Source organism: Mustela lutreola, chromosome 11 (assembly GCF_030435805.1).
Source record: "Mustela lutreola isolate mMusLut2 chromosome 11, mMusLut2.pri, whole genome shotgun sequence".
NCBI classification, from domain to species: Eukaryota; Metazoa; Chordata; class Mammalia; order Carnivora; family Mustelidae; genus Mustela; species Mustela lutreola.
Genome location: NC_081300.1, coordinates 50,012,183 through 50,030,528, shown reverse-complemented (window position 1 = coordinate 50,030,528; position 18,346 = coordinate 50,012,183). Strand labels below are relative to the sequence as shown.

The 18,346-nt window shown below is 42.4% G+C and overlaps 1 protein-coding gene across 1 annotated transcript in view; it reads left to right on the top strand.

The window, feature by feature from the left end:
* Window positions 1-15,155: 15,155 nt before the first annotated feature.
* COLEC12 (collectin subfamily member 12) overlaps window positions 15,156-18,346 on the top strand; it is a 194,658-nt gene continuing 191,467 nt past the window's right edge. Inside the window, exon 1 of the mRNA XM_059139033.1 lies at window positions 15,156-15,363. Within this exon, the coding sequence (XP_058995016.1) occupies window positions 15,357-15,363 (7 nt within the window). The 5' untranslated portion in view covers window positions 15,156-15,356. The remainder of the gene's footprint in view (window positions 15,364-18,346) is intronic.

Genomic DNA, 18,346 nt, shown 5'->3' with positions numbered 1-18,346 from the left:
AGGGTGTATGTTTGTTACATTTTTGAACTTCCCATATTTAACAGAGTGCCTTGCCTAAAGAAGTGACTGAATGAGGGTTGATGAATTCTGGCTGCCTCCTACAGCTTGTTGGTGGTAACTATAGACACAATTCAGGAGAGGTCTGAATATGGGAGGGAATGGAGTAGCTGAAGGCCAGTCTGTTCTCACTGACTTGGATGATTAATGGTTTGGGGTTTCTTTTTCCCTGGAAGATGTCTCATTTCCTTTATATAAATTTGCTTTGTAGTTATTTGGTACTCTCTGACTCTTGATTAATAAATCATGGATTCTCCAAACTGGGTCTTAGGTCTCATGGGTCCAACCTCTCACTAGCTTCAAAGGCCTATGAAGAGTTAACTGTGAAACTCCCTCCTCCTGCCCTCTTTCTTTTCTAACCCCTCTTGCTATAAATTACCAAACCTTTGGATATTTGGTAAATCAAAACCTAAAGAACTTTTTCATATACACATACCATTTTAAAAAGCTAAATTCCAACATAATTTGCACAAACAAATTATTTTCAAATTTCCTATCATTAAGCTCCATTTTCACATTGTTCCCCTTCTCAAAAGCTAGTCCTCTCTGTTCATTATAGAAATTAGATGTCTGGTAGAATCATTACGCATTTCATGTAGAAAATGAGACATGAGAAATGCTTCCTTCTGAGTTTGTACAAGTTCCATTTAGGGCAAAAAATTGAAGGGCCAGTATACTCTCTCTTAAAAACCAATCCTCCTTTTTCATTAGATGACTTTTCCTTTTCCTTTAGGAGTTGGTGTCAATGCTGCTTCCTCCTGGAAGCCTTCCCTGACTCCTACAAACTAGCTTAGGTGTCTTTCGTACAAAAATAACTGCTAAGAGTGCCATGCATTGTGTTAGGCTCTCTATATTCATTATCTGAATTATTCCTCAAACTATCCTGAGTGGTACTATTATAATCTCTATTTTGTACTTGAGAAAGCTGAGTATAGGGCAGGAAAGTAAGTTGGCAGAACAGGCATTCAAACACAGGCAACATGACTTCAGAGCCCTTGTTCCTAACTACTGTGCTATCTTACCTCCCAGCGTACTCCATACTTTTCCTGTCACCACACTTGCAGTACCTTCCCAATGTCCACCCCCTCTTCCAACTTCATGGCAACTTTCAGTTTAACTACACAGTCTCCATTCCTGGGCCCCCCGGGGTAAAACACATGGGGCACTCTCACTCAGTCAACAAACACATCCCCTCCAGTTGTTCATAGTGATTGGTTCAGTGTAGGCACAGGTGCTAGGCTGGTCCAATCAGAAGAAATCTTGGGACTTTTGCTCATAGGCAGGGAATGCTGGGACACAGATTCCTTCTTCCCCACAGTAGTTGAGGATGTAGCCTGTAGCTTCAGACTTCCTTGAAGCCATCTGGGAATCATAAGTGAGTTCTGATGACCAAGGAGCCCATATCATGGAGTCAATGCTAAGAAATGAAGAGAAAGAAGTGCTGGGTCTGGTCACATGCTTTGGGCTGCCTGGATCAAACTTTGCTGAAGCCAGCATACTTCTGAAGGCACAGGCATATATAAATTTCTTTTGTAGCTGGGTCTCCTGGATGTCTCAGTTGGCTAAGTCTCCAACTCTTGATTTCAGGTCAGGGGCTAGAGGTCGGGCCTCAAGCTGGGCTCCATGCTCAGCGGGAGTCTGCTTGAGATTCTCTCTCCCCTGCCCCTCCCTCTGCTTGTGCTTACATGCATGCTCTCTTTCACTTTATCAAATTAATAAATAAATCTTTAAAAATAAATTTCCTTTATTGTTAATGCAATTGGAGTTGGATTCTGTTACACTGGAAAGCTCCTTAACTCATCAGTATTACACATCATATTTTTCTTGCTTATTTAATTGCTTCTCTCCCCCAACAATTGCTAAGATCTTTGAGGATAGAAACCACTCTATTTTGTCACTATTACTTTACCAGCGCTTGATTCCCAATAGACGTTGCATGAATGTTTGCTGAATTAATTAAAAAAAAAAAAAGGGAAATTTTAGTTGGTCAGGTGTGACCTGAATCAAACTTTTAGTTTACTTAATGAATTTCATGCCATGTACGGGTGTTTGAAATTTTCAGTGAGGACGTAAAAGTTTGGGGCAGCTAAGCCAGGCAGAGATTGAAATGAAAATTCTGACTTCTAAAATGACTTAGTACCACATTAGCTAATGTATCCATTGAATAGATTTTTACATCCTTAAAACAATAATATAAAATCCAAACAATTGCAAATAAGAGAGCCCCACTGAAATAAAATGATAATCAAATACTTTGAATAAAAAATATAAATACTACATTAAAGAATCAAAAGTAATGGTGTACAATATATACTTGGAGTAGAATGCCTTTTACCTGACAGTCTTCCTTTACATTTTGTTTTTAGTCTAAAACAATACATCAAAAAATCCCCCCAAACCCAGGATAAACTAGAAGCATTTATTAAAGCAACCATCAATTTCACTGCCATCATCTTTTGAGGCCCGAAACATCAAAGATTTACTGATGTCATCTATAAATAGTAATTTTCATGTGAATTATAGTTAAAATGTACATTCAAGGCATCCCAATGGCAGTGAGATGAGCCTCAAAGAACTCTTGGGGGTCATGCAGTCTATTTCCTCAACTACTAATGAGTAACCAGAAAACCTAGTTTAAAAAAAAAAAAAAAGGCTCACCTGTGTTTAATCCTAAGGATTCAACAAGCATTTGTTGGTTGCATGCTCTATGTCAGATTTGGTGTTAGACATTGAAAAATAAAATATCTGTTTTCAAGAAGGTTACAGCATTCTTCTGTTTGGGAAAACAAATGTATGCAAACACACACCAATTAGTTGATTGGTTCTATCACTGAGACGTAACATCCGATTCCTTGAAGGTGAAAAGGATCAGTCAATTCTGGGGGTGAGGGGTTTGTGGAAGTTGTTTTCAGAACAGGAGGTTCCTGGGTCTTAATGATTCGCCAGATGAACAGGGGAGAGGGAAGGAAGGGGGAGTGGAGGATGCTTGGCTTGGGCTAGTGGTCCAGGAAAAGGAATTTCTGTCATTGCAAAGGTCATCAAAAGAACCACGGAGCCAGAAAGAGTTGCCAGAGTCAAGGAACTGTGAATAGATTAGTAGCTAGAGCTGAGGCTTGGAGGGAATCAAGCCTGTCCTTCACACTATGCTGTGCTAAGGAGTCTGGACTTTATCCTCAAGCTAACTAAGAGATTTCTGGCTATGGAGTAATAGAATAAGGTGTGCATTTTAGTGAGCTGACTTCACAGATGGGATTGAGGGCTGGCATGTGCAGGAGTTGGTAGTCAGACTGGGAGCAGATACAGAAGGTGAAAAGAAAAGAATGAATGAAGATTCTGACTTGAGCAAAAGGATGAATGGTGTAGAATTAATCAGAAGTGGGATTACAGAAAATAGTGGTTTTGCGGGAAAGTGGTGAGTGGAATCTGTTTTGAGTGTATGTGGTATAAGTGCTTGATGAACCTGCGAGTAGAAATCTCTAGGAAAATTCTGGTCAAGATAGCATTGTGAGTTCATGTTTCAAAGCACCGTTTCCCCACTCCAAACACAGAGCAGTGATGGAAAGAATATACCTAGAGAAACTTGAAAAGACATTGCTACCTCAAAAGTAAGATAAATACAACATTGGACCAGATTTAGAAAAGAATATAAAATGTTAAGCAGAACTGAAGCTGTGGCCTCCTGGGCTCAGTGTTTGGAAGCAGGTGGAGGTGGAGTTTATGTCTTGTCGGGTAATGAGGACTAAAAGAACTTGGGCAAGATAGAAAAAGTGAGCCAGTCTCACCCTTAGAAACCAGGGTCTGGTTTTAATTCCTGCATGAATGGAAACTGAAAATAGGTCCAACTATCCTGCCACTTGAGCCCCACCTGATACGAGCTTTATAGCTAGAGAGATTGGGAGACACAAATAAAGCTTACAACCAATACCTGGTCCAAGTCATCCTCTGGCTCAAGGACTGGGTATAGGCTTGTCCATATGACTGGTTTGGGCCATATCTGAAGTAACTTGAAATATACCTGTGCTCTTGCACTTACCCTCTTGCTCTCTGATGATCTATCATGAGAGGACCATGAACCAGGTATGGATTGTCCCTTAGCCTAGGCTTCTGAATGGAAAATAGAAGCCAACCACAGCCCTAAGTACCTTTGGTCCCAGAGGGATGAGAGACACATGGAGCAGACCTAAAACTAAAAGGGTACCTGGAGCCCAGAAGCTGGTTCTTAGAACCTAGAGTCCAGCCAAGCCCAGCCAAGTGGCAGCCTGCCAGCAACCCCAAGTACTTGAGACTAAGTGGTCATGTTTTTAAGCTACTGAGTTTTGTTGTACAACATTGTTATGGTAATAGTTGCTAACACTTTATACTTTATCACATTTGTTTTCTTCACATGTTTTGAGAATATTGGTTTACAGGCTTATTTGAATGGGAATTCATCTTTATTTTCTGTGCTCATTGCCACCTGTGTAATAAATTTCAGAAGTCTCCATGCAAGCCCCCCTATGTCCAGAGTCAAGTCTTACTGACTCTTCAGGTCCTTTGCTAGAGTATGTGGTTGGCCTCACCTTCCCATCTGGGGGCTCAGGCTGAGGGACAACGGATATCTGGGTCATTTCCTCTCATATCAGATATTCAGAGTGGGAAGACAAGCCCAAGAGCATAGGTATACTTCAAGTTGCTTCAAATATGACCGAAATGGACAAGTCCAAAATCAGGAGGCAGAGAAGTATACTCCACCCGCCATGAGACCACAGTAAAGGTATGAACATATAATCCTATTCCAGGGATGTTTTTAGAAAATCATACAAGTGGGATGCCTTAGTGGCTCAGTGGGTTAAGCATATGCCTTCAGCTCAGCTCATGATCCCAGAGTCCTGGGATTGAGTCCCCTTGTTGACTCCTTGCTCAGCAGGGAGTCTGCGTCTCCCTCTCCCTCACCTGTACCCCTGCTCTATCTCAGAAATAAATAAAATCTAAAAAAAAAAAAAAAAAAAGGAAATCATACAAGCAACTACAATGAATTTCATGCCAGTGAATTTGGAATTCTACATGAAAGGAAAAGATTTTGAAATATTTGGTAAGCAATTGGAAATTTGTGTCTGGAACTCAGAAAAGTCGAGGCAGGAAACAGAGGTCATCAGAAATAGCTACTGAAGTCTTCAAGGCAGAGCAGATAGCAAGATCCTTAGGAGTGTCCTGATTTCTGAAGCAAGGTAGATAGGGAGGAGCCACATTGAAAACCAAGAGTAGAGTAGACTTAGTGAGTGAATCAGAGACCTGTCGACACCTATCAGAGGGAAACGAAACGTTCAAGAAGTTAAATGTCAATAGAAGAGAAGTTAAATGAATTAAGAATGGCCTGCGAAGTGCCCCCTGGGGTTGGCTCTTTGAATGGCTCGAATGACCTTTGTTATGTCAGGGCCAGCGCCACCGTGTGGCTGCAGATACGTGGCCACTCTGAAGAGGGAACAGGTCCTGGAAATGGACGCTGTAGGTGTCGATGACTTCAGAGGCTTGCCTCTGACGAAGAGAAAGAGTTTAGGAAGTAAAGGAACAATCTACAGGTAGAGAGAGAGAGAGAGAAATGATAGATGAGGGGGGCACATGAGAGCAGGAAGAGGTGGGGTTTGAGAACCCAGCTGGGAGTTGAGGCCAGCACACCAGATAAGGTGCCTCTTCCTGTGGTAATTAGGGGAAGTGTGAGGCCAGGTGCTAGGAAAGATAAGTTTAGAGGGATAGGGGCAAGGGAGACCACAGGAACTTGAGGGGATTCCTGCCAGATAACCTCTGATTTTTTGTAGAGAAGGAGACAAGGCCATCTGCTGAGAATAAGAAGGTGGGTGTCTAGCAGGGTTCTTGAGAAGGTTAGGAGAAGCTGCTAGGAAAATGGGGAAATGGGCTGCCCAGAGCATGCACAAGGACTCTGAGAGAGTCATGAGGCCCCAGAGAATTAGCTATGGTTTGCGCTGGGACCATAAGCCTGGGGTCTGACTTGTGAGCATTTTCCTTACAGCACATTAAAATCTGGGATTCTAGAATCTTATTAAAATCTATAAAGATTCTATGAGCTCTACTTTCTCCATAGAAGATATTAAGTAAAAGGTAAGGATTATCTTTTAAGCTGTCCACATTCCCATGTTCTTGCAGCATTGTAGGTTTAGTTTAAAAATTCTTATTCTTGGGTGCCTGGGTGGCTCAGTGGGTTAAGCCGCTGCCTTCGGCTCAGGTCATGATCTCAGGTCCTGGGATTGAGTCCCGTGTCGGGCTCTCTGCTCAGCAGGGAGCCTGCTTCCCTCTCTCTCTCGGCCTGCCTCTCCATCTACTTGTGATTTCTCTCTGTCAAAAAAAATAAAAATAAAAAATAAATCTTAAAAAAGAACTCTTATTCTTTTTCTTTTTCAGTCTTAAGTTTTTCATTCAGTGAAACTACAGTTATTGGAAAATCATATTCAATTTGAGATGAGCTTATTTTGAACACATTCTATCAGAATCTTAATGGAGCCTTATTCTCCATTGTCTTGGACTTAGAAAAGTCGTAGAACCCTTCTAGACTTCAGCTTCTACTATATGGATACTAAATATTTCGATTGTATGTGATTGGAAATCTACAACTTTTAACATCTATAGAACAAATCAACTTAATGGGCGATCCAAGAATTCACTACAACACAGGAGCAATCAGCGAAGAACATTTTTCCAGTTCGGCAAAAAGTCTTTGCAAATAAAAGATCCCATAAAGTTATTTGCACTTCTGCTGCTCTTTTTAAGCAAATCTTTCAGAATATTGATATGCACTATTATGTGCTAAGAAAGCACATTCAAGATAAAAAAAAAAAATTTAAGCTCAATGTATGATGTATTGCTTCAATGAAAGATGTAAATAACTGAAATGGAAAGAATGACTGGGTTTTAATCTTGAATAAAAAATGTAGTGTGGTCAAAAACGCCAATGAAAATGGCTAGTTATTTATAAGAAGGAATAAAATAAAATTTTGCCAATCTTGAAAGACTGTAATATCAACAGATAACACCACACAGGAATAAGACCATACTGTGAAACCTCACCAATCTTGATATACTTATTTGGAATTTGTAACAATTTTGACAAAAGCTTAATGCAAGTTTACCTTTTCACCATTATTAATCAAATTATAGTATAAACAATAGTCACAAAGTTAATGTTTAAATTACTTTAGAGAACAAATTCTCTATGTTCAAATATCTTGAGCAGACCATACTTAGTAACAATGTACATATGAATCATAAACAATTTAATCTATCCCTTAAGGTATTTCTCCTCAAGATTTCCACTATTTTTGTACTTGTTTGATCTTAAAGATAAAACCATCTCCTTAGGGATATTCCATCATTCAGATTTTAAATTAATTTTACTAGGCTCTTCTCTACCCAGCCAAATTGTTATTTCATATAAAATAATTGAAGATTATTTTGCCTTTGTTCAATTCGGTCTTCTGGTTTACCTTAAAAAAACAAAAATGGGAGATAATAAATATATTGAATAATTATGAGGAAAATTACTACAATTTGATGAGCTTCTCCTAAGTGATAGGAAATATGTGAAATATTTTATTTTATTTTATTTATTGGAGGTGGCAGAGGGAGGAGAGAGAGGATCACAAGGAGGCTCCACACCCAGTGCAGAGCCAGATACGGGGCTCCATCTCATGACCCAGAGATCATGACCTGAGCTGAAGGCAAATGTCCAATGGACTGAGCCAAAGATGTCCATGAAAGGGTTCACTTTAAAGTTAGGTGAAACTGATGAACAGATAAATTAGCTCCTCTAGCTTTTGCTTCTATTTCAGTTGCATTTGAATACTCATTCATCTATTCATTCAACAGACATTTACTGAATGCTGACTATGCCCTGGGAATATCAGTGTGAACATATGGACAACGATGTACCTCTGAGGTAATTCATATTTCAAAAAGTGATCCAGCTACAAATGTGCATGTGTACATATATGTACATACGTATATACGTATGATCACTGACATATATATTTATAGCTGAACAATGTGAAAGTTGGAAATTCAGACATATTTTAAAAATACATATATATATCATGCATCCAAAATGTATCTGAATTTCTAACTTTCACATTTTCTGTGTGTTTATTTTGTATTCAATAGTGTTTGTATGTATTTCATGTTAGAGTTTTTGAACCAAAAGTGACCTTGGAAATGACCTAGTCTAAAATCAGTCATTTTACGGTGAGGATTCTCACATCCAGAAAAGTCAGGGTCCTGCCCTCCATCAGACATCCACATCTCACAGAACCGGCCTTAGAGTCCAATTCCACTGGTCACCAGAGGGTGGCTTTGCTCACATCAACATGTTTCATCTCCAAAGCAAATGAATGACAAAGCCAAATGAAACAGGAAACCAAAGTAAATCCCTCTCATCTATGTCACTACAAAAGACATGCATTGAAAGCAAAAACAAACTCATATTTTATTTTATTTTTTAAAAACAGGTCGATCTGAAATGTCCAGGTGTAATATTTCTGAAGCTTGATAGAGCAATCACCAACATTTCGGGATTGGAATGGAGCTCCTGGTCATCCACCTGATAGCTCTCAGGTCATGAGGAGGGAATTGCTGTTTACCTCGAGATGCACTCTGGTCTCCAAAATGAGACTCAAGGGCCACATTTCTGTTTTCTAAGGCCCTTGGAAAGAGGGTCCAGTACCATCCTGAGAATCTCAGTGATTTGTAGAGGGCTAGAACAATCTCAGACTGATCCTCTGAATTGTGCAACATCAAATGGAATAAAATAGTGTTTTTTGTTTTTTTGTTTTTTGGACAAAACAGGTGAAGGAGCTCTCAGTCAGAGGTCTCTTTCAAAAGGCTGTTTGTTTAAACACTAAAGAAACAGAAACACTCACTGACAGAAACCTAAGCTTTTAAGGACTTAAAAGCTATTTCTTTATCCAAAAAAAAAAAAAAAAACCCCAAACCAAAAACAAACAAACAAACAAACAAACAAAAAAACAAAAACAAAACAAACAAACAAACAAAAACAAAACAAAACAAACAAAACTTTTCATGCAGATCTCAAGAAAAATCCCATCTCCGAGGATGGAGACAGAGCACCTGATGTCCATAGAGCACCATTAGTTCTTTATAGGATCCTAACATTTTAGTGGGCTTGCTCAATAGCACAATGGCTAGTCTGGGAAAACAAAGTCTATTCTTTGTTAAGTATGGGAGAGAATATGAAGGGACTCAGAAGACCAAACCATATAAGCCAATATTCTTCTCAAAAAATAAGTTTATTCTCCCATCATACCCAAAGGCTTGGTTTTCAGAGCACATGTCATCCACAGAAGTTCTATCCCAAGGGTTGTTTCATACATTTTGCTTTCCCTGCTCTGCATTTTTGGGGCATCTTCTTCCATTACTAATCCCCTTTCCATTTATTCAGTATTTCCTTGGGTTGTTAATTGCTAGATGCTGTTGTTAACAAAAGTGAAGAAGACCTGGTCTTCCTCTAAAGATGCTCATGGTCATACCCATAAAGAAGCTCTACCGTGATGATTCTCCAAGTTCAGTGAGCACAAAAATCAGCTGGGGAGTGCTAGAAAATGGAATTACCCCAAGCCTCAACCTGAAACCTTCTGATTCAGGAGTCTGAGGTGAAGTTCAACCATGTCCACTTTATAAAAACACCCCTGAGTGATTCTGATATAGGTGGTTCTCAGATGCCATTGTTCAAGCCACTGGTTTGGAGGGAGACAAGATTTTTCATGCTCATTTGAATCTCAGTTTACCTTCAGCTCCCAGCTTTCCCTGCTACCTTCTTTCCTTCTGTGGCCTTTTTTCTGTATCTGTTATGACACTGGCCATCTCCCACTTTCTGTCTTTACAGTGGCTCCTTTCTGGAATGCCTTGCCTCACCTAACAGACTCCTGGATGCGGGACTGTCTGGCCCTAATTCGTATTCTCCACAGTGTGTAGCACAGTGCCAATTATTAATAATCATGCAGGTCTTCCTTCCTGGACAAAAGGGTTCAATTCTAAATGGAGAGTTGTTTTTCAAAGCAGACACAATGAAGTGTACTGATACAACAGAGAAAGGAGGATGTTTCTGGGGGCGGAATGCTAGGCTCAAGACTTCATAAGTACAATAAACATGATGTTTGGGGAGACACTAAATATCTTGGCTGAAATGGAACAAAAGGGACTGCATAAGGACAGAAGAGAAATGAGTGGGTAAATGGGAAGTGGTGGTAGCACAGACTGTTGCTGGAAGGTACTGGCTGCCCGCCAGAGAGGAAACAGAGATGGTCAGAGATCGAGGTATTGGACTGATCCCTGTGCAAACTGACTACTACTCCTTCCCCTCCAATGTTCTGTCCTGCCTTGGTCTCCCTACCCTCTCAGCTTCTCCTTCACTTAAGGAGCCCTTTGTGTTCAACCTGTGTTCCCCATTCTCATATCATGGCCCAGAACCTCTCTAAATTTTAGGTCCTAGGCTGGGGAAACTATAGAGTTTCCCATCTCTCTTCTATCCTTCTTGCCTCTCAGCCTGCTGGGTTTTGGAACCTGGAGCAGAGAAGAAGCAACAGGGAGCATGGGGAGGCCAGCCTGGAGGGTTCTTGCTGAATTCCAGATGGGCATAGTGGTCTTTGCCTGGGTGATGGGGAGAAGTGGAGACGTGTGAGACATGTTCTGAAGGTGGAAGCAGAGCTTGGTGAGAACAGCTAAGGGAAGGAGAGAAGGCAAGTGTGATAGGGCTTTGTCATTCCTAAAAAGGAGATACTTAGCACAAGGTTGGGCTGAGGATTAAATGACATGATGCCTTCTCCAGGTTTATAATGTGAATGCAGGTTACAGTTGCTGCTGCTGGAGGTGGGGAGGCCTGAGCATGACCTGGAAGCCCTGTAGCCCATTTCTGCTAAGGATTTCAAAGCGTCTTCACTGGTGTGATTCAGTCCTTCCTAATCACACCATCCTCCCTCCTCTCCTGTACTGTCCCCTTCTCCTCCCAAGCCCCAGTTCAATCCTCAACTTCTCTCATAGATCTTGACCAGAGAAATTTTGGTTGGCTGATGATCTGTATGTGTCCACAGCCTTCATCCTATGAACCCCCCGAGTGGGACTCAGAGGAGGTGGCACGCAGGGGACTTATGGGACATACCCAAGAAGTTCTGACCTTTTTGTGCTGAAGGAGGTGATCATCCAGGAATGCTCCTTAAAACTGTCCTCTAAAGAATTGCCAAGCCTGCTTTTTCATCACAAGTTTGTTTCATTATAACAAACATCATAGATTTTGGGTTTTGTGGGATTTTTTAAATCTCATAATTTGTTAGAAATTTTTCTAACAAAATATAAATATAGAAAATGTGTGGTAATGTGAGACAGGAATCCATCAAAATCCTTGCGGAGAACACAGGCAGCAACCTCTTTGACCTCAGTCACAGCAACTTCTTCCCAGAAACTTCACCAAAGGCAAGGGAAATAAGGGCAAAAATGAACTATTTGTACTTCATCAAGATCAAAAGCTTCTGCACATCAAAGGAAACAGTCAACAAAACCAAAAGACAACTAACAGAATGGGAGAAGATATTCATAAATGACATATCAGTTAAAGGGCTAGTATCCAAAATCCATAAAGAACTTACCAAACTCAACACCCAAAGAATAAATAATCCAATCAAGAAATGGGTAGAGGACATGAACAGACATTTCTGCAAAGAAGACATCCAGATGGCCAACAGACACATGAAAAAGTGCTCCACATCACTCGATATCAGGGAAATACAAATCAAAACCACAATGAGATACCACCTCACACCAGACAGAATGGCTAAAATTAACAAGTCAGGAAATGACAGATGCTGGTGAGGATGCAGAGAAAGGGGAACCCTCCTATACTGTTGGTGGGAATGCAAGCTGGTGCAACCACTCTGGAAAAGTGGTTCCTCAACAAGTTAAAAATAGAGGTACCCTAGACCCAGCAATAGCACTACTGGGTCTTTACCCTAAAGATACAAATGCAGTGATCTGAGGGGCACTTGCACCCAAATGTTTACAACAGCAATGTTCACAATTGCCAAACTATGGAAAGAGCCTAGATGTCCATCAACAGATGAATGGATAAAGATGTGGTACACACACACACACACACACACACACACAGAGGAATATTATGCAGCCACCAAAAAAAAAGGTCTTTTTTTTTTTTTTTTTTTTTTGCCATTTGCAACGATGTGGATGGAACTAGAGGGTATTATGTTAAGCGAAATAAGTCAATCAGAGAAAGACAATTATCATATGATCTCTCTGATATGAGGAATATGAGGGGCAGGATGGGGTTTCAGAGTGGTAGGGAGGGGAAAATGAAACAAGATGGGATCAGGAGGGAGACACACCATAAGGGACTCAATCTCAGGAAACAAACCGAGGGTTGCTGGGGGTGGGGGGAGGGGGAGGGATGGGGTGGCTGGATGATGGACATTGGGGAGGGTATGTGCTATGGTGAGTGCTGTGAATTGTATACGACTGATGATTCACAGACCTGCACCCCTGAAGCAAACAATAAATTATATGTTAATAAGAGAATAAATAAATAAATAAGTAAATCAATAGAAGAAAATGTATGGTAAAATACAAATAAAACTTACCATCCTAACCATTTTTAAGTGTGTAGTTCAGTGGCATTAAGTGCATTCACATTATCACTCAAACATTACCACTACCCATCTCCAGAACCCTTCCTTTTGCAAACCTGAAATTCTGTAACAATTAAACACCAACTCTCCATTCACTCTTCCTCCTAACCCCTGGCAACCTCCATTCTATTTCCTGTCTTTATGCTTCGTTACTCCAGGCAACTCTTAGAAAAGGAATCATACAGTATTTGTCTTTTTGTAGTGGCTTTTTTCACTTAGCATAATGCTCTCAGTTCATTCATGCTGTATAGCGTGTTTCAGAATTTCCTTCCTTTTTTAGGGCTGAATAATATTCCATCATTAGTATGTACCACATTTTGTTTATCCATTCATCCATCGATGGACACTTTGATCACTTCTACCTTTTGGCCATTTTGAATAATACTGCTGTGCACCTGGGTCTACAAATATCTATTTGAGTCCTTGCTTCCAGTTCTTTTGGGCATATATCCAGAAGTACTACTGTTAGATAATATGATAATTCCATGTTTCATTCTTTTTAAGGAAGCACCATGTTGTTTTCCATAGTGGTTATATCATTTTGCATTCTTACCATCAATGCACAAGGTTCTGATTCTTCACATCTTTGCCAACATTTGTTGTTTTCTGCTTTTTAACAAATATTTTTATTTTTACAATATTCATCTTAATGGGTACAAAATGGTATCTCGTGGTAGTTTTGATTTGCATTTCCCTAGTGATTAAAGATGTTGAACATTTTTCCATGCTTATTGGCCATTTGTAAATCTTCAGAGAATGTCTATTTGAGTACTTTGCCCATTTTTGAAGTGGGTTGTTTTTTGTTGTTGAGTTGCAAGCATTCTTTATATATTCTGGATATTAATCCCTTACAAGATATATGATTTACAAATATTTTATCCCATTCTGTGGGTGGTCTCTTCACACTGTTGACAATGTGCTTTGATGCACAAGTTTTAAATTTTAATGAAATCCAGTTAATCTATATATTCTTTTACTGACTGTTTTTGCTGTCATAGCTATAATTTATGTTTTTAAAACAATTTTATAACTCAAATGCTGGAGCCAAAATCCTCTCCATTTTTCAGCTGGAGAAATTATTATGCACAGAAACTGATGGATTTACTCTACCCCAGCATAATCTGGGTTCTCTTTAGCAACCCTTACTTGCCCTGCAAGACAAGGCAGGTACCTTGTTGAGAGGTGGATGGAGCAAGTCCCTAGGGACCCTGTAGTTTAATCAACCCTTAAAGTGCTGTTTTTTGTCTTTTTCTCTGCTAGTCATGTAAAAGTGTCTCCCTGATGTTCGAAAGAAGGCTTCTGGAATGGAGAGTCTAAAATATTTAGAATGTATTCCTTTTTGGGCACTACGTTTTTCTAGAGCAGAATTCCCTGTTTAGAATTAATCAATGGGTTGTTTACAACGTGCTACCAAATCCTCAGGAGAGGAAATCTGAAAAGCTGCAACCACCGCCCAGGCAGAATTGTAGTGCTTTTGGTGTGCTAGTAAGCATATGGTCATTTTTCATTTCATCGTTGTGGAAGAAGTCGCGCAGCACCTCCCTCTCCACAGCTCCACTCACACTTAGTTTATGTTTTAAAGCAATAAAGCAACAAATGGGTCCGATTAGGGATTTCTAAAGGGGGGGGGGGAACCCCACACTGGGACTACATGATGGGCCACAATGAAAGGAACTTTCTAAGAAGCCACTCAATAGTCTCGCCCCCTTCAATATGATCAATTTCAGATCAATTTCAGGGGCAGTGGGTAGAAGGGTGACTTATTCCAACTGAGGGGAGAGTAGTGGGTTTTTGATCTCTCTTTTGGCGGTCTAAGAGTTGTAATGCTGCTCTGAGTTCTGTAAGGAGAGCATCTCATGGTGATTGCGGAATTAGCAACAGCTCTCCCCGGGTGACAGTGAGCGCGCTCGCCTGTGTCCCGTTTTCCCTTCCGGCGTGAACAAGCGCACCTGAAATCTTGGAATACCTAGGACGTTCTCGCTTTGGTTTAATCTTCTGACCCTCTCCATGCCTACCAGAGACGTTTGGGGAAGGGATAAGCTTACTCCGCCACCGCCGTGACGCTGTTGCTCCTCAACTCTCTCACCGCATGTTCTAGATACTTTGGGGTCTAGAAACAAGCCCAGCAACAGCACCGTCACGCACACCACGGGTGAACATTTGACCGCCCGGGAGACGCTTTCTTCCAGCTTCGTTCCACCGCGGATCCGACGAGGCAAAGGGAGCCCTGGGGCGAGGCACCGCGCGGAGGAGAGACTGGGCGAGAGAGCCGCCCGGCAGGGGCGAGCGCGGGCCCGAGGGCGGGGCGGGCGCGAGAGGGCGCGAGGGGGCGTGGGCGCGGCCGCCCGCGCGCCCCGGCGGGCCAGGGGGAGGGGCGCTGGCGGGAGCGGCGCCTCCCGCCCGGGGTGAGCGGCGCGCGCGGCAGCCCCGCGGCACAGAGCGCCGAGCTGGGAGCGCAGGCCGGCGGTGCAGGCGGCGAGGGAGGGCTAGAGCGCAGACGTCCGACGCGCGGCGCGGCTGCCATGGGCGCGCAGTGACCGGCTGTTCAGCGCGAATTTTCTCGGCAGCGCGGAGCTCCTTGACTGGCCGTGCGTCTCCTCGGTCACCATGAAAGGTAGGACGGCGGCGGGCTGCGCGGGGCTGCGGGCCGGCAGGGCGGGCTTCGGGGCGCGCGGGAGGGGACGGAGGTGCAAGCCTGCGCTTAACTTTCTCCGGGCAGAGGGCCAGAGGAGCGCGGCGCGGGGTTCGTGCGTGCACCCGTGGGACGCTCCTCGGTTCCGGAGTTGGGCACGGCAGGAGACCTAGATGTTCGGGGTGTTGGAGCGTGCAAGTAATCCCCTCCCCATCGTGTCTCTGCAAAGTAGTTTGGAGCCGTAAGTCGTTGTTTACGGATTCCAGTTCCCAACTTTTTAATTGAAAAAACATGCCGAGGAGAGGGGAGGCATCCTCATTCCCCCGAGTCAGTTTTCCGCTCTGCGGCGCTCCACTCTCTGTTCCGGGACCTCTCCTCCTGGCTGGTGCCGTTTCCCCATCCGAGAAGTCGACGTGCTGCCGGCTGGGTTGTTTCCTCCTGGACTCGGGGATGTTCTCAGTGCGTCCTCCCCACATCTGGCAATGATTAGGTGCCCGCGGAGTTCAGCTGGCTCAGAAAGTGCGTTTGGCATCTTTCTCCATCGGACCCACCGATTGGAAAATAACTGCTCTTCGTTCCGCGTCCCTTCCACGTGCCCGCCTGTGGAGCTGGTGTCCCCACGTGTGTTCAGAGGTGACACAAATCATCCCGCTGGTCGTCTCCGGAGCTGTGTCCTCTGCAGGCCGGCTTAGGGAAGTGTAGGATGTTACCGTACCTTTAAACTGAATCACAAGGAGAAGGACTTTGCGGGGCAGCTTTCTGTTTATTAGAAACATGAAGATTGGTTAGCAGAATTCTGATTTACATGCGAGATAAATAATTACAACAGAGGCATCAAAGTGAATCTTTTGGGGATGGGCCGACGTGGTGTTTACACAAGACTCGAGTCTCTGGTCTTGTACTAGGATAACACGTTTCAGATACCGCGCGGGCCGGGCCTGAGCGAGGGGGCTGGGTGTGAAGTGCCGTCCGACCGCGGTGACCACATTTCCAGCCGCCAGAGACCGGGCCATGCGATCGCTTTGACTTGCCAGGGTTGCTGTCCGAGGGAGGTGCCCGGGGAGCCCTACACTCTTGGAAAGTAACTTTTCCCTCTGGGTTTCTCCGAAAGGAAGTCCTCGCTAAACTATCCCGAGTGATAATGTCCTACCAATTAGGTGCCCTTCCAAGGTATTAGTTTCCTCATCAAGGAGACCCTAGGAATGGCAGGGACTGAATTCCAGGTGAAAAGTGGCCGTCCCCAGAAGAGAAACAAAAGATAGGATACACTTTTCTGGCTAGGGAATTTCGAAATGCAGTGGGGGATGTTTCTTCTTTTTCCTCTGTTTCTCTTCTCTCATTTACATTTTAGGAAACTCTTTCCTTGGCTAGCACTGATTAAAGGATCCTCCCAGCAAGGAAAGAGTTCACAGGCTACACATTACTTTGGGGCTCAGTTACCGTCATTTTAGCCAGAAGTTAATCCTCTCATTGCTGGTCACTGAGGCCAGTAGTCTTTGAACTGTTGGAAAAGATAAGCGAACTGCTCACTCCCTCAGTTCCTGAGTTGGTTCTTGAGCCCTGAAAATCTTGTTATGCTTTTTGACTGGGTAAATGACCGTTTTTTGCTGTTTGGGTATTTTTCAGTGTTATTAAAGAAAGACACGCCTGAAAGTCCTAAACGTATATTTGTGAGATTTACTCTGCATTCTGGATCAACTTGCAGACCCCCTGGCTCATTGCTTACCCTCTATGATCCAGGCACTGCCTAAAGCCCCCACATACCTTCTATCCCAGTGGGGGAGGGCTAATAAGGGACCTGTGAATCCCACTGTAGACTACTCACTTTGAAGTCCTCTTTTAAAAGGAAATATTCTGGAAGAAGTTTGCTTACCAACTGTTGCCATATAATTTACATTCATTTGTCTGTTTAGTAAAATGGGAAGGGAAGGAGACAGTAATAATTTTATAGAATCTACTAAGTGCCAGCCATGGTGCTATATCCTCTACAAAGCACTCTGTCAATTAATCTTCTCAACGATACTATGAGGTAGGTATTTGAACTCATATTATAGATGTGGAAACTGAGTGTAGAACAAACAGGAACTGGCAACCAGGAGTGTGGTAGGCACTGAAGACAAACTTTGCCAGTTTCCTTGTATTGCTTGGAAAGAGTTCGGACACCAGCTATGACAACTTCTGGTAGACCAGAAGAAAAGTAAATCTCAGACAATCGAGTAGCCAAGTAACCCGCATCTGGTACAGCAGCCAGGAAGGGGGTGGATCCAAGAAATTGGACACAAGCCTTCTGAAGCCAAGTACAGAGTATTTCTAGCCAGAGAGGAAGGACGCCTTTACCAAGTGGAATTATCTTGACATTTTGCCATTAGTTAACCAACGCAAAGCTTCCTTGGATTTGTGATTATGTTGCATAGTTATTAACTCGTTATACTTAAGAAAGCCAACATTTCATTAGAATTTAATTTCCCTAAGTGATAGAGGCCAATGACAAGCCTTGCAAATGCTTAAAGTATTAACTTAAAACTTTTTTTAGACAAATAGAAAATTAGTGGACATGTTAGAAGTTACAGAAATTTTTCTTTCAGAAAAATTTAGCTTTTTTACGAGTCAGACACCTTTATAAGGTTTGACTTTCTGTTTGACTTTATAATTCCGATGTTTCATGGCCTGGGTAATAACCCTGGCTTTTGGAGTGTCATTCCATATCCGCCAGGAGTCACAGCGCCACCTATCTGTTGCATTCAGCAAATATTTGTCTCGGTCTTATTTCCTCCATCTCTGGAATCATAGGTACCAAAATAATGACATCATTATATATTTTCCAGAAGAAAATTACTTGCCTCATTGCTGCAATACTTGCAGTCTTCCAAACCGATTAAAACATGAAATTGGTTTTAATTTCCAGTTTCATTTTCAATTAGCTAGACCGCACCATTAATCTCATGGTTTTGGATAAATATTCACT